Below are 16,970 nucleotides of genomic sequence, written 5' to 3' on the forward strand. Positions count from 1 at the left end.
ATTCTTAGGCTCAGACTAACCTTGACGGTTATGTTCTTTCTACCTCTGCTGTTGAAGGCAGTGTGTTTCTGAATAACAGTTGCTAGAAATTGTAAGAGAGGAGAGTCCTGTTGCACTCATGATCATAGAATTATAGAGTTGGAGGGGACCATAAGAGTCACCTAGTCCAACCCCCTTCAATACAGGAATCTTTTGCCCAGCGTGGGGCTTGAAGCCACAGCTGAGATGCTTTACCAACTGAGCTTCCCACAGGCATGTTTGGCCACTGTGAGCCCTGGATGCTTGGACCATATGGGCCACTGGTCTGATCCTGCAGGCTCTTCTTATGCTTTATGATTGTGCTCAGAGGCATCTTGTTCTTTTCCATTCCATATCTGTAATTTGCCATTTGCATCTGCCTCTGGTTTGTTGGGTCTTGAGGTTCTAATACAGAAATTGAATGGGACCTGAGAAGTCTGCCCACCTGTGATTTAAGTCTTAATCAACAGCTTTCGCCTTGTTCCCGGGACTGTGAATTGCAGTTCTGAGGATTTCACCTTCCTCCACCGAAGTTATTTATAGACAAAAGGTTTGCAGAGCCACTGGTCTAGATTGCAGTAAGCCTAGGAATAACCATGGTTTGCTGGCTCTCATCATCCTTGTGAGCAGTGGTTGGTACAAAGTGAGGATATTTTACTCTGGAGTAATGAAGACTATACATTCCCTGAGAGGGAGCCGCATTAGTCTATTACAGCAAAAACTAAAAGACTACAGGACTGTTTGAAAAACTATAAATGTATGATCTCAATTTATGTTAGGGTAAATACCTTGGATAATAAAGCAGTTTGCTGCCTACAGTAAGCACAATCTCAGTGCCACATCCATAAAACAGAACAATGATCCTACTTCCTAGAGACACTGCAATTTTAACAGTGACTGCAAAGCACATAAAGGTCCAGTTCATGGGTAACTCCAAACCAAACCATGGCTAAGTGTGAATGTGCAACCTTTAGGGTACTCACAGAAAATATTGTGGCCACTTCACTTCTCCCCAGTCATCCTGCCATTGCACTATTTGGAACTAAGTAATGGTTTGCCTTAGCATTAGGTTTATTTGCTTCAAACAAACCACAAGCGGTTAGGCAAGAACAAACCACATGCTGCAGCAATGGTTTGTTCTTAGCTTACTTCTTTTGGTTTGTCTGAGGGAGACCATTCATGAGCCCAGGTATGGATGTAACATGAAACTCAACCATAGTCTAGCTCTGGGTAGGGTGGCAATAGGACAAGCACAGGGGAGTGAAGATAAGTGGCTGTGATCTTTATTGTGAGTACCCACACACTACTCACACTTAGCCATGGTTTGGCTTGTTGTGAACTGAGCTTCTACATGCTTCGAAACCACTATTAACACTATGTAGTCCTTACAAAGTAGGAAGATCATTGTTGTCAGGGGTTCAGGAGCAGAGGCGAGGGCAAGGGAGGAAACAGAGAGCGAGGGGGAGGAGTCCGAAGGAAAGATGAGCGATGACGACGACCCGAGATCTCCGAGTCTTTCCAGTGAATCGGAAGATTCACAGAAAGGAGCGCCAGTGGCCAGAGCGAGGGGGGAGATCAAGGGGACACCCCAGGAAAAAGGGACAAAAGGGGGTTCAGAGAGCAGCAGTGGGAAATCGGGGCCAACGTCCCCAACAGAGCGCAGTGGGGAGGAAGGGCGCCAGGTATCGGGATCCGGCGGCTCGCCGCAGGGAGGGGGGCCTGAGTCAGGAGTGGCCACACCTCCATCGGGGAGCGAAGGAACGGTCAAGCGGAAAGTGGGAGGTTGGGCGCGCGCGCCAAGTTCAAATGCACAGGAAGGCGGCAGAGTAAGCAGCCCGGAAAGGGAGCCAGGTCCTAAAGCCCGCCGCAAGGAGACAGAAGGGTCCGGGGGGTCAGCGTCAGAAGAGTCCAGGAAGGAAGAGACCCCGGGGGGCAGAGGGACCCAGAGAAGGAGGGGAAGGCGGAAAAGGTGGAGTAAGGCGAGGTTATTAAGTTGGTGTACAGGAGGCGGGGACTCAGACGGAGCTTCGCCGGTCTAGCTGATAAGACGTAGGGCTGCCTGCGGCAGTTTGAAATTGGAAACTGTAACTCAATAAAGACTTTTATAAAGTGAACGCTGGCTAGCGTGATCCTCTGTGAGCTAGGATCTGGAAGCAGCCCTGACAATTGTTATTACTTCCGTTTTATGGACGTGGCACTGAGAGTGTGCGTTTAACAACAGAGTTTGAGATTTACCTTTCCTGCCTACTAATAACAAGGCTGAGACGCTGCTCGCTGGGCTGTACCAGTTTTAACAAGATGCCAGGTCCTGAACACTCAAGAGCAAATTGCCATTCCACCCACCACGATAGGATGTTGCTGCCTTTGCTCATGAAACCTTTGGGGCACACAGCAAACAGTGAGTCATCCCAGTTACAAGCGGAGTGACTCATCTTGTCTGAGCAAAGCTTGTCTACATTCAGCTGTGCAATGTACCTGTTTTAAATAGGGCAATGCTTAAGTTCTCATAATGCATCTAGAATTTGAGTTTTATATAACATTACTAGCCATAACCATGTCTTACATGAGATCACTAACCATATCTGTCTGGTACAATATTATCTGGCATTTCTGCTCTCAGAATGTTGTTGGGCAATCCCTGCATTTTGAACATGTGATTACTTTGGGGGAATGGGTGAGAATAAATACAGGCAAATTTATTACATCTGGATTTATGACCTCTAAAAAGTGTTTCTTTCTTCCAGGTTGTAGAGTCGGCCTTTTGGAAACTCCTCTCCCCACCCCTGTCAAATTCCCGCCATCCTGCTTTTAGCTGCTTTAAAACAAGAGACACAAAACCGCAGAATTTTTGAATTTAAGGTTTTTTTAAAACAACTTTAAATACAGTACTGAGTATAAATTAATTTTTACATTAAATGGGTGTGGAGAGAGAGACCTTGCCCTCCTTACAAATGAAAAAGATGCAGGAAAACAAATGGTCTTTTAAAGACAACGAGAAGTAAGATTGAATAGCAAGAAGTGTTCTTTAATGTCAGAGAGCAAGCTTTGGGTGTAAGGCGGGTAGACAGGCAGGAAATCTCTGTTGTTTCCATCAGCCTTAAATTTTTTTTTTAAAAAAATCCTGCTACTGGCCTCCTCCATGAAACTAGATTGAGAGACCACAGCCGTTGCTGTAAGCTTACTTCTTTTATTCGCCAGTAGTGCCTGGCTATAGTGCCAACTGATCGTTTTGCAAGGTTTGATCGGCCCATAGTCTTGGTTTGCAAGGAGAAAAGTGGACCTACCCAATACAGCAGATCAGGGAGGGGGAAACCCATGGCCCTCCAGATGGTTTTGTCCTACAACTCCTATGTTCCCTAACCATTGGCCATGTTGGCAGAACTGGTGGGAACTGGAGTGTTTCCCATTCCAGCATTAGGCAGTACAGGAACCTGCCTCTAGCACCTGAATCCAAGTATTCCATACAAATGCAATTCAAGGGGGAAACAGTCCCCCACCCCCTTGGACCCTTTGGATAACAGGATCTGAGGTATGGGGGCAATTGTGTGAGCCACAAGTTTTCTCTCTCCTCCCCCCCCACCTCCTACAACTGAAGAGAGTGGGAATACCAGACCTAGTTTGTCCCACGAGTTTGCAGTCAGTGTGCCTACCTTCCTACCAGTCTCCCGGTTTGTAGCCTTTTCCTCTTGCTCCATACAAATGAATGGAGCAAAACAGCTTAAGCCAGCCTTGCAGGAAAAGGAGGAAAACCTGGATTTTCAATCCAACCTGGTTATCAGGCAAATGTTGCGTTTCACATGCTGCCTATAAAAGTGACTCCAGGGGCAGGTTATTCCTTCTCTTTCCTTGTGCCAAACATTTGCACAGATACATCTTTTAGGTAGCGTTGTGTGATGTGTCTGTCTCTTTCTGACAAATGCATGTGACTGCCATGCTTCAACTCTTCATCTGGTCTACCTGAGACATGGCAGGAAATCTTTCCAAGCATTAAGGTCTATCCAAGGTGCCTTTTGCTGGGCTTAATCCAGCACAAAGACCAGAGAAATGGCAGAGGCAGAGAGCAGGGGAGAAAGAGGGACTTACCTTGCAAAATTTTATTCACACTCTATCCCAGCCTTTGCCAACCTGATGCCCTCCAGATGGGGCTGATGGGAGTTGTAGTCCAAAACATCTGCAGGGCACCAGGTTGGCAAAGGCAGCTCTACCCATTTCCCCACTCATTATGTGTTTTTTTGCCCTTCTTTTGCAAGAGAATACAGAGAGGTAGGTGGAAAGTGGAAGTTATGAAGTCTTGTCTGTGCAATCCTTCTTTACTCTTTCCTCCAACATTTTAAAGATAAACAGGTGAGTGATCCTTTCTCTGATTCGGGAAAAGTGAACGTCTTTCCTTCTTATTTTACCTCCCCACAGGCCCCTGCAATCGTTCCTGAAGATAGGCCACTCTTTCTCACACACACAAAACCTTCAGAGGTTATTATTCTTTGGTGATCTGGAATGGCTTGTGAACCTTTAAAGAGATAACCGTTCCCAGCTTTGAAGAGACAAAATATAGGACAGCTGAGAAAAACAGAGAAGATTAAAAATAGCCAGTGGTTAAAGACGGCCAGTTATCTCTGCTCAGCTTCTTTGCTTCCCCCACATACATCGGATGCTACTGACTGGCTCCTTGTCCGGGGACTCTGGTTGAACAGCACTGGAAACAGAGGATGAGGTGCAAAGCACCACTTGGCACACAGGCGCAACTACACAATGCATCGTGCGATCTTTTATGGCTGTTGCAAGGCTTGGCACAGCTCCGTTTTCATCCGATCAGATGATGTTCACCTGAGGTTATTAAGACGAGTTAGCATCTGCATATTCGTTGCTGTATCATAGGAGGGATGGTAATAACACTGCCTTGGAAATAAAGTCACCCACAAGGGACCTGTGATATGGGCTGGGCTGGTGGTAATCACAGAGTCATACCAATGATCTGCGCAACCCGTTGCTGTTTGACCCCTGATGAGCAGCAGCTCTCCAAAATACCAAGCAAAGGTCTCTTTCTCGGTTTACACTGCTACTTGAGATCGCTTAAACAGAGATGGCATTGATTGTCATTCAAAGAACATGCTCTAATATGGTTATTATGACTAACCCACCCACCCCGTCCCATTAAATTATAAAGCCTCTCTCATGGAAACGGGGACTGCAGGTTGAGTTGGGGCTCCAGTTTATCCATTGGTGGTAATCCTCACTTTACTGAATGCAAAGCCATTAAGAAAACCTCATAGCGAGTCATTCAAAATAAAAGGGGGGGGGGATTTCAAATTCCAGCTGCAATAGGAGAGTAGCAACAGGATAAGTCAAGCCCTCCATAATCATGTGCAAAGAAGGCCTCTTTAACCCAAGCAGCTCCCTGGATGGGTGTGGGGAGGACCAGCAGTTCCCTATAGTACAGCTGCTCCATTCCTGTTCACTGTCCCCACCCCCAGCTGACAGCAGAAAGCGCCGTTGGACAAATGAATTTTGCTTTCATTGTTTCCATTCCCAGAGCATGGCATGTTTTAGTGGTTTTAAAAAATAAAACATATATATATATATATATATATATACATACACACACATACACACACACATTAAAGATATCTAGTCAGACATCACGATAGAAGTCCTTAGTGCATTTGCTGTCACTGGTTGCCACTCTGACTGCCTTGACTTGCATCTGTTGCGCTGTAAGCTGCCTGAGCCCAGCTAACAGTCTGGGTGGGAGCAAGGAGGAAGAAAGAGGGTGGTGGTGGGGAAATCAAGCCTCCTCCTTCAAAAGGAGATCGGGGCCACAAGTCTTTGCCCGTTTCCAGTGCGTTTGCTCCAGCAGGCAGTATATTGTCCATCCAAATGGCTGTGTTTTCTTTCTTCCGTTTATTTCCCACCCCGGTTTCTTCCTTTCGGGACAATGCTGAAATGCAATTAGGTGAGAAGTCGAAGGGTAAACTTTGGTGGGAGAACGTCCAGCGAGCAAGGGATCAGGAAGCACCATTGGCCGTCCAAAAGTAGCATTGAGGCGGATGGACGGAGAGAAACTCTGAGGACCCCATGGGGGCAATACAGCAAATATATTAAATAATAAACCTGGAAGAAAAGCAAACAGAAAAAGTAGGTTTAAGAGTCCATCATGTGCTCAGTTCATCCTAGTTATTCTTTATGATGATGTGCTATGCCCTGCCTACAAGAAGGTTCATAGCTGACAGGCTGCTACTCTATACAAACGTACTTATCATCCAGTTTGCTTACTTTAATCTCAATCTAAAGTTTTGGTTTCTATAGAATTGGGGGTTTTTTTTGCTTTTTCTGGGGGAAAACAGTGCGGTGGTAGGAAGAGTAGCTAGGTGCGGTGGATGGAGTGCCATAGAATCATATAACTGTAGAGCTGGAATGGACCCAAGGGCCATCTAGTCCAACCCCTTGCAATGCAGGAACCTCAGTTAAAGCATCCATGACAGATGGCCATCCAACCTCTGCTTAAAAACCTCCAAGGAAGGAGAGTCCACAACCTCCCAAGGGAGACTGTTCTAGGGCACAAATGGGCATGCTCTTATTACGCTCTATTTAATCTCGGAAAAGCCATTTTTGCTACACTTAAAGCCATTTTTCTGTTCAGTCTTTCTCAACCAGATAATTTGCAGAACAACTCTCTCATCAGTCTCAGTCGGCATGGCCAATGGAAAGATCTGGAGGGCAGCCGATTCAGGAAGTGGTCTATCCCATCTCAAGAAGCAAGCTGCCAGCCTGACAGACCAGTCTGTTTGTTCCTTGCCTTTGATTAGGTCTTCCCAATCAGCAGAACTATGCGTCTGCTACACCTATTACGCCTTCCTTCCTGGACAGGTGACAGACCACTAAGCCTAATCAAAGCTGTGTACAGTCACAGTGCTCCTTGATAAGACAAATCCCAGTGGAGGAAATATTTATTCCTTGTCTCTTCCTCTCATTCTTTGGCTTCCTAACATGAATGGCAAATTAAGTTTGATTTCCATGTGACTCACAATGGAACGAAGTTTTTAATGATTCTGAGCTACATGTGTTTGATGAGCCCAACCGTCTCCAACTGCTTGACAACGTTTGTTGTAAGAGGCAGATTTGCAAAGCTACTTGGGCACCTTCCATTGGTAAACATGCTGCCTGCTGGATAGTCTCACACTGAGACTACCACACTGTGCGCCTGATTGAAACTTACGCAGCAAAGTGGGTGGGTGAGTAAGCAGCGACAGGCATGGAAGCTGCAAGGAGGAAACTTCCAATGGGTACATTAGCTGAAGTAGGCTTCCTCATGAGTAAACATTGTAGAAGGAGCTTTGCTATGGGACACGCAGGAAGTTGCCTTATACTAAGTCAGACCATTGACTCAGTTGTCAACACTGTCTATTGGCTCTTCAGGATCTTTGGCCTACAAAGATGCGCTCTGTTGCTGTGCCACAGCCTCCCCTTGTGACAGAGCACAACTAATTTCTGTGTGAAACTGTCATTTTAATTCTGCTTCCAGCCGATTGCCTGTGCGAAAGTACAAGTGGTGTTCTTGCGATAGAGGTTCCTGTGCATTCACAACATGGCAGCTGTGTTTGTCGCAGTTACCTGACATTTGCACTTTTGCCCGCCGGCATCTTCTATGCTGGGAAGATTTCTTTCAGGGCCTTCTTATCGTGCACATGCTTGAACTTCCGATGCTTCCTCTTTTGTGGTGGCAACCGGTGCGCTCGTGCCCTTGCTGGAAGAGAAGCCCGAGTGCTCAGTGGCGGCCCACCTGCTAGGAAAGGAAGGCGCATGAAATACACACTGGCAGGCAGCAGCTCATGGAGATTGCTAATCAAATTCTTCTCTTCCCAAACGCCTTCCCTGACGTTACTTCTGACTCTTCCCCACCCATCCAACCCTCTGCAATGCTCACCTCTATGCTCTCGTGAGTTTGGCCGGCTGAACACTCTGGGTGATACTGCTTCACATCGACATTCCAGGTGGTCTTCCAAGGCCACAATGGCTTTATTAAAGACTGGTTTCTTTCGGACAATTTCAATCTTATTTACCTATTGGAAGAGATTAAAAACAACACAAATCTGTCATGTGTGTATATATAAAATATTAACTTCAGATCAACCAGCACCATTGATGTTATATATTTATATACATTTTTAAGCCTATGGCAGCTTATGTGAAATACGGATACGGCAAAGTTCTTAATAAGTACCAAAATCACTTTCTTGGGCCTTCAGGATCATTTTTCTGAAACCAACCCAGTAATCATGAAAGTGCATTGTGAGATGCACCATGATCTAGGAACTGTCAAGCTTGCCATGTCGGATCCTATACAGTGGTGCCTCGCAAGACGAAATTAATCCGTTCCGCGAGTCTCTTCATCTAGCGGTTTTTTCGTCTTGCAAAGCAACCCTATTAGCGGTTTAGCGGATTAGCGCTATTAGCAGTTTAGCGGCTATTAAAGGCTTAGCGGCTATTAAAGGATTAGCGGATTAGCGGCTAAAAGGCTATTAGCGGCTTAGAAAAAGGGGGGGGAGCGAAAAAAAATCGGAACACTTGCAAGACGTTTTCGTCGTGCAAAGCAAGCCCATAGGGAAAATCATCTTGCGAAGCAGCTCAAAAACGGAAAACCCTTTCGTCTAGCGGGTTTTCCGTCTTGCGAGGCATTCGTCTTGCGGGGCACCACTGTAATTGGGATAAGTTGGGTCCACAGGAATGGAAGAGACGGAGAGTGCATTCAGCCCAACCTCTTTGAAACAACGGCCACCCATCCATCTGTACCTGCCCACCTGCCACATTGTGTTTCACAAGTGCAGAGCAGGTGCGTTGCAAAATGATATCTGCACAGCGAATAGGTCCATGTCACTCCAGATAGCTGTAGCATTGCTGCTGCTTGCTAGGAGCAGAATGGGGCAGGGCAACAGCAGTGTGCACAAGTGCAGCGGCATTTACACCTGCAGCCAGCAACAGGATATTTCCCTGCCCTCGCTGCCCCTCTGCAGCGCTTCATCACAGTCCTGGTGCATGGCAGCACCACTGCAGACAGGAAGGTGGCACAGTGGTGGTACTCGTACTTTTTTTTCTAGAAAAATAGGTGCCGGTACTCACCATGAAGTTGTTAAAGTAAGTGCCAAACTTTTTAACAACAACAAAAAAAGAGGTGCCGGTACTGCATGCCCTTGAGTGCCCCCTAAAAAACATCCAAGCACTAGTGGCACTCAATTCATGTGCCACAACTGATTATAGGACCAGGGAGTCCAAGTAATAACTGCTGCTTACATCTGGAAGAGATGGTAACTCTGCTGAAGGCAACTGGAAGTTACCACTGAGCATAGAGCTGTTCCTGCCTGAAGGCTTCACCACGACCATTTTTTCTCTTAATGCACCGCTCTGCACACGTCAGGACACATGCTTCTGGCTAGACAAACAATGCAGGCACCTCTATTTTCAGAGGAAGCATTTCCAGGTCACATTTTCTTGGCTGCCCTTTGACCTCTTGATTGCTTTTTTTTCCACGAAAACAACTCCCTCTGCTGCTCTCTTCTCCCTCCCCGCGGCCCCATTTCATTCTCTCTATTCAGTGTGACTTTCTAGAGAAAGGAATTTCCTGGCAAATGTATGGTATAATATCTACCCACCCCCGTGCCTTCTTACTATGGAAGACCCCTGGAATCCTCCCTCGTGCATAGGTCAAGCAAGGGGATCTGCATTGTATTTTTAAATGATTTTTAAAGTCATTTGTCTGGGAGGAAGTGCAGAGATCACTTATTGGCTGGATATTTAGCAGGATCAGAATGAGAGGTCAGCTGGCAGGTATCCGCTTACAGCACATCCAGACAAGAGAATGAGGAGGAGCTGCTGGCTTAATGGAGTATTTGCTGGAAGAGCAAGTGCACTGGTATGGTAAAGAAGAACAGGTCAGCATCTTCAGATCTCCCGGTACTACCCTTAAAGGGTAAAGGTAAAGGGACCCCTGACCATTAGGTCCAGTCGTGACAGACTCTGGAGTTGCGGCGCTCATCTCGCTTTACTGGCCGAGGGAGCCGGCGTACAGATTCCGGGTCATGTGGCCAGCATGACTAAGCCGCTTTTGGCGAACCAGAGCAGCGCACGGAAACGCCATTTACCTTCCCGCCAGAGCGGTACCTATTTATCTACTTGCACTTTGACGTGCTTTTGAACTGCTAGGTGGGCAGGAGCAGGGACCGAGCAACGGGAGCTCACCCCATCGCAGGGATTCGAACCGCTGACCTTCTGATTGGCAAGTCCTAGGCTCTGTGGTTTAACCAACAGTGCCATGCATGTCCCAGTGCTACCCTTAGCTGTGAGTTTTAAGGTTTTTTTCAATAGTCCTATTAAGTCATTCCCCCTCACGTGTATCAACTGATTAAAAACAAAGGCATGCACTGCAATTCTACGTGTGCTGCTTACTTGGTAGGTAAGTTCCACTTACTAACTCACAAAGTAAGTTCCATTGTGTCAAATGGTACCTTCTCCCTAGTAAGTGTGCTCTAAGGTGGCAGCCTTAAAATCTACACTTCTGCCTTGATATAAAGGCCGCAGGAAGGAGCCTTTTGCATTATTACAAAGATGCATCATGTTACACATTTTCCCATCTTCATGGGATGAAAAATTCCAGGGCCAGTGCTACTGGATTTAGTTTCCTTTAGCACTGGAGACTCACTTTAGTAAGAAATATGCAAGAAGAGCATAATGAAAGTACAAAGACAACACTTTCAGCAGGCTGTTGCTTCCCCATATAAACTTCACTCCCCCGCCTCCCAAAGCAGGCCTTTGTCTTTGTCTACCTGGATGTGGCGCTCACGGACCCGCGTGGCGCGGCACTGCATGTTTCGGGTATTGCAGCAGCCTGTGCACCGCTGCACTTCCACGCACGGCGGCCACACCAGGAAGTTGGCGTTGGTGGGATCCACCATGGTCCGGGAGATTTCAAAGACTTCTGTCCGTGTCTTGCACTCTGCAATTACTGCTGGCTCCACAGGTTCTCCTCCAACTGGAAAGATCCAATAAGAAAAGCTATTGGCTTAATCAACAAGGACTATATTCTCCCCTATTCCATTCAACTGCCTGCCCAGTTTTAATGGGTATCTCATATTACCCACATCATCATCTGCGGAATCAAGAGCACTGTTGCACTGACATATTGGCCTTGTGTGAGATGGCAGGGCTATAGACAGACGAAAGTACAAATTCATGTTTATGGAGAAAGGTGTGGGGAAACTGGGGGTAATTTCTCACACATCCTTAGAAGCTACTAGGAGCCTTGGTAAGTCTCTTGCAATTGTCAAAGAGTGGAGGTTATTTCAGGCAACACAGAACTGCGTCGTTCTTCAAGCCCCTGATATTTGCCCCTTTGCACTGAACACCTGGATTGCTCAGTTGGTTAGAGCATGGTGCTAATAACACCAAGGTTGTAAGTTCAATCCCCATATGGGACAGCTGCCTATTCCTGAATTGCAGGGGGTTAGACTAGATGATCCTCGGGGCCCTTTCCAACTTTACAATTCTATGAAAACTCCTTAAAAACACAATCACCAATACCCTGTTTCTGTTTCATTCCAACTGCAGAACTTCAGGTTTTTCCATTGCAGAATCTGAGTGTTGAGCTTTCTTTTAAGGAATTAGAATCTCAGGGGTTGTATCCAACTTAGCTGCACTCAGAGCAGACACATTGAAATTACTGGACCTAAGTTCATAATGCCCATTATTTATTATATTTCTTTCCTGCACTGCCTCCCAAAGCAGTTCAGAGCAACAAACAATGTGTCTGCTCTGAGTGTGATGAATGCTGGACACCACCCCATATCTCTCAGCTAAATTCCCAAGGTCAGAGAAACAGGGTGGTAGTCAACTAAAGTTTTACTCAGAGTAGACACATGGAAATGAATGGGCCTAACCTGGCCATGTCCATCAATTTCAATGGGTCTACTCTGAGTAAAGCTTTGTTGGCCCTCACCCACAACTTTAGGAGTTGACCTCAAGCATGTAGCCTTACGTCTCTGGAAATGCAACACCAAATGAATACTATCCCGTGTAAAAGGTATCTGTTTTATCTAACCACATTTGTAACCCTGTCCTTCTTCACAACAACCCTGTGGAGTAGGTGAGGCAGAAAGGGACTGGAACTCAACTTTTCCAGCTCCTAGTGCAACACAATCTACTACACCAAGCTGGCGTTGATGGGATGGCACCTAAAGTTATAAGAAAGCTCACAAAGCTGTCATATTACCTGAAGAGAAAGACACAGTGATACACATTTGGTTCATGGTGTCTACAGTGCCAGCCTTGTGCTTAAATTCCCTCACACAGATTAGATATGTCATGACTGCAACGTACCTAGACTTCGTCTCCCTCGGAGAAAAGAAACAGGATTTTGACCAGGATGTATTCTGGTAGTATTCAGGTATGAAGTGGAGTTATCTTCTTCTGCAAAAGAAAACACGCACACATAAACTGTAATTGACAGTAATGCAGTGGAAAGGTTACATTATCAAAGTATGTACATGGAGATAAACATAATTTAAAAGGAGGAGACAGGAGAGACGCTAGTTCAGGTAAATTACTACTGTGTCTCCTTAGGGTAATCATTAGGAAGGTCAATGAGGGTTAATTGCAATGAGTGTAGTTCTGGGAGTGTGTAGGATAGTTCACACGCTTTCCAGTAAAACCTCCATAAACTGCAGCCTCTCTCCCAACCAACCAAATGTATATAAATTGGTTTATTTTCCAGGGACTTGCTGAGTCTCCATGCTTTATTCTGTATATTTGCCAATCACACACAGAGAGAACGAGCATGAAAGTGCAGGGAGCAAAGATAAATCTTAGAAAGGCAATAGAAATGTAAAGGAACTTGATCAGGGGCCACAAGGAAGACGCACAGTCACGCCAAGCAAGGAATCTCTACCTCTTCAATAATGGGATTCTTTTATAAACGTAACCCTGCAAATGTACATTGCAATTGTCAGAAAGACGAGAAACATAGCTTTAAAAAATAAATAAAAGTAAAGACAAAGCTAGCTGTTGGATAGCTCAGTTGGTAGAGCACTAGACTCTTAATCTCAGATTTGTGGGGTTCAGAGTTGTGGGCAAAAGATTGCAGGGGGTTGGGCTGGATCACCATCATAGTGCCTTCCAACTCTACTATTCTATGATTTTGTTATTCTATTAGGAATCCACATTCTGTACCAGATGCCAACTTTCACAAAATTGGGATTGTGGCAAATAAACAGCTTTAAGAGTATGCATATCTCAGCAGCATACCCTTGAATGGTTGAAATGGAAAATGCTACTCATTTCATGTGAACATGGTGTAATTCACAGAGCAGCAGTGAGCGAGCCCCAAGCCACTTCCATGGAATTAAGTAACAAGCAGTGTGCCAAAGACGTTAACTTTAAAATATATTTCTCTACATTCCAGGAAACATGTTTTTAAAATATTTGGAGATGTTATCGGCTAGCAGAATTTTAATGTTACACCATATCTACCTCCCAAATTACTAAGATTTTTCCCTCCAGCATTCCAAAATACCATGCATGTTACTTGTTTTGTAAATTGTTCTACAGCCATTCCCCCAGTCTTTCTCTGCCTGGGGGAAAAAGGCTTTTGCGCAAAATGGAGAGTGGAGAGTAGCTGGAGAGCAACCTGCAGACTCAACCGCAACAAAGACCAGTCCAATATTGCAGCCTCTAAATAAGGAAGCACCTATTGTGCCAACTGAAAGAGCAACACAAAAACTTCAACAAACCTGTAACATATAGTGGAAAAACCATATTCCGTACCTACTGTACAGGTGCAGCTGGGACTATGCAAAGTATAACACAACCCAGAATGGGTTGACTGGCAGCAACTCTCAGACTCTTAGGCACTGGTGCAGATCTTTTACATCATCTGCTATTTTATTCTTTTGAGTGGAGGGACTAGGGTCTGAACCTGGGATCCTTGGCATGCTAAGCATGTGCTCCACAAATGAGGTATGCAGTTCCTCCCATCTCACTGGCTCACAGAGTAAGAAAAGCATATGTTAGTTTTATTTTAAAAAAATTCACAAAATATAGAACTGAAGAATAAAAAAAAAGAAACAGAAGACTAAAAGGGGGGAGGATAGATACATTACATCCATCCATAATTCTATTCCATCTATTTCCTGTCCATCCTTCCATGACTCCCTAAAGTTTCCCATTCCTGCTGCATATTTTTCCTAACTATTTAAACATTCAAATTCTTCTCATTATAAACTATAACTGCTGAGTTTACTCCAAACTGACTAAAGTTCTAACATTTTCACAATGTTTTTAAGGTAGTCTACAAATGGCTTCCATTCCTCTTTAAAACTTTTCTCTTCTTGCTCTCTAATTTTGGTGGCTAAGCTTGCTAATTCTGGATATTCCATTCATTTCATCTGCTGCTCCTTCTTTGTAGGTACTAATCTCTTTGTGCGTATAGGATTCTCGCTGCTGTAGTGGTATACATGAATAAACTTACTAGTTTACTTGGTACCTCGGACCTCATTATTCCTAACACAAGCATATGTTAAATTTTAGGCACTGAGGGTAGCCTGCAAGAGACGGAAAGGCCTGCCAGCTTTCAATTCAGTTCCCTATGAGCACACCCATGTGTTTTCCCATAGGAAATGCTGGATAGAGCAATTCCCGTCACACCTCCTAGACTTTCCCTGGAGCTACCAGTCCCTCTAGAGTCTAGAACAATGGCAATTTTTGATGATAGATCCTGCTCAGCTGCAGGTCTTTCCTTGTTTGAACTACTCACTTTGTAAGGGGAATCAGGACAGGTGCCAATATTATGGGATTCCTGTGGATTGTGAGGCTCAGGGAACTGATGGCCTGTGTTTGTCTATGGAACACAGAATGAAAACAAGCTTTCCACACACATACACCACCAGCAGACATCTTTATGGCCAAACGAACCACAGCCACAAATTTTCTACATGGGATTCAATATCAGTATCCCAGGGGATGGCATGAAGGGGCGTGAGATTAACCACCTTGAGGGAGCTAAGCAGGTCAGGGTCTGGTGAGTGCTTGAATGAGAAACCTCCTGGGAACTACATGCATACAGCTTTGAGTTATGTGACGTAAGAAAGGCAGGGGATATAAATAAAACAAATATTTCTCTCCCTCTCTCGCAACACTAGAGGACAGCCAATGAAATTAAATGTTGGGAGATGCAGGACAGACAAAAGAAAGTACTTTCACACAGCACCTCCTTAAACTATGGAACTCGCTCCCTCAAGAAATTTGGATGACTTTAAAAGAGGGTTATAGGGACGCGGGTGGCGCTGTGGGTTAAACCACAGAGCCTAGGACTTGCTGATCAGAAGGTCGGCGGTTCGAATCCCCACGACGGGGTGAGCTCCCGTTGCTCGGTCCCTGCTCCTGCCAACCTAGCAGTTTGAAAGCACACCAGTGCAAGTAGATAAATAGGTACCGCTCTGGCAGGAAGGTAAACAGCATTTCCGTGCGCTGCTCTGGTTCGCCAGAAGCAGCTTAGTCGTGCTGGCCACATGACCCGGAAGCTGTACGCCGGCTCCCTCGGCCAATAAAGCGAGATGAGCGCTGCAACCCCAGAGTCGGCCACGACTGGACCTAATGGTCAGGGGTCCCTTTACCTTTACCTAAAAGAGGGTTGGACAAATGCATGAAGGAGACAAATGCATAGGTTCTGCTGCACTGTCAGAGGCAGTGCGAATCACAAGTGGGGCAAGTGCTGATGTGCTTTCGGGCTTCCCACAAGCAACACCCCACTTCCCAAGGGAATGTGAAAGATTAGTCACTGGAACAAAACTGTATCTCTTATTCATGCGTTAGGGCCTGCTAGGATCTTCCCTGACCCTCTTCCATCCCCTGTTCTCTGGAATTTTATCAGGCTAGGGTGGGGGTTGCATTTGCGCAAAGGTTAAACAGACAAGGAAAAAATAGCCGCGCTGTTGACTTGAAACAAATCTTCTATTGAAAAACAGAGTTCTCCCCCCTTCCCCCAAGGGTACCCTTCGCCTCAATATATGGGCAGTGCAGCTACTACTGATGGGGAGAGCACGCCCAGCCTTGGAAAAGCCAGTGCTGCTAATTTTGGAAGCCATGCTATTGTACGGCTTTGTGGAATCCAAGGGGGGGGGGGAGACTAGCCGCTTTTCTCTAAGGGAAACAATAGCAGAGCACAGCTGGTGCCCTCCCTCTGCCTTTCCCTCCTCCACTCTCGGGCATTTTTGAAAGGGAGCGGGAATGCTTTTGAGAGCGCGCCAGTGGTCCGACTGGCATAGGAAACAAAAGCAGGAAATTCTGTTCCCCCGTAGATAGTGTCTCGGCAAAGATTACAAAGCTACAAACAGTCAAACACAAGAGAGAAGGCTGGGGGCTGGGAGGGGGGCAGGTGGCAGGCAGGGAGGACAGGCGGGAGCAAAAAGGCTATAGTAGAATGGAATTCACTCTGAAGAAAACGTTTATAAATACATTCCAGGGCCAACCCGGTGGCCATGACGTGTGCTCACATTCCTGCACGTGCCAAAAACCTCCTCGGTCCAGCCGCTGCTGGGTGACCTCAGTCATGTGGGCAGGTATCCCCAGAGCCCCACCACAAAGCCAGGGGAAAAAATCCATTATCCAGGCACCATGATAAAGCAGCAAATCTGCTCCCCTCCAGCTGCCTTATGTTGCTCATTTCTTCCTTTCCACAGGGGAGAAAAGAGCAGGATTCTAAAAATGAGACAGGGCAGCTCTAACTGCACTATGAATCATGGAAGGCTATAGATTTTTCTAGTGCAGAAACTGATGCAGTTCCCAGACTCCTGGAGACCTTTGCCCTAATCTAAAAGAAACACAGTGTGGGGTTTGTTTGTTTGTAGTTGTTTTTAAGTGCTAATAATAATTCTGGAGGGAAAGGAGAAATCTTGTTAAAAATAAAAACAGAG

General features: G+C 45.8%; 1 protein-coding gene across 4 annotated transcripts in view; it reads right to left on the reverse strand.

The window, feature by feature from the left end:
* Positions 1-2,863: 2,863 nt before the first annotated feature.
* Positions 2,864-16,970, reverse strand: part of PDGFB (platelet derived growth factor subunit B) — a 46,539-nt gene continuing 32,432 nt past the window's right edge. For 2 of the 4 annotated variants that reach the window (XM_081211922.1, XM_081211925.1), the window contains 5 exons: positions 12,382-12,471; positions 10,833-11,038; positions 7,940-8,075; positions 7,627-7,798; positions 2,864-6,126 (listed from right to left, as the gene is read on the reverse strand). In XM_081211922.1, the coding sequence (XP_081068048.1) occupies positions 7,659-7,798; positions 7,940-8,075; positions 10,833-11,038; positions 12,382-12,471 (572 nt within the window). In that variant the 3' untranslated portion in view covers positions 2,864-6,126; positions 7,627-7,658. The remainder of the gene's footprint in view (positions 6,127-7,626; positions 7,799-7,939; positions 8,076-10,832; positions 11,039-12,381; positions 12,472-16,970) is intronic. The other 2 variants (XM_081211924.1, XM_081211923.1) reach the window with 2 other exon arrangements.

Source organism: Podarcis bocagei (assembly GCF_964188305.1).
Source record: "Podarcis bocagei genome assembly, chromosome: 10".
Lineage (NCBI taxonomy): Eukaryota > Metazoa > Chordata > Lepidosauria > Squamata > Lacertidae > Podarcis > Podarcis bocagei.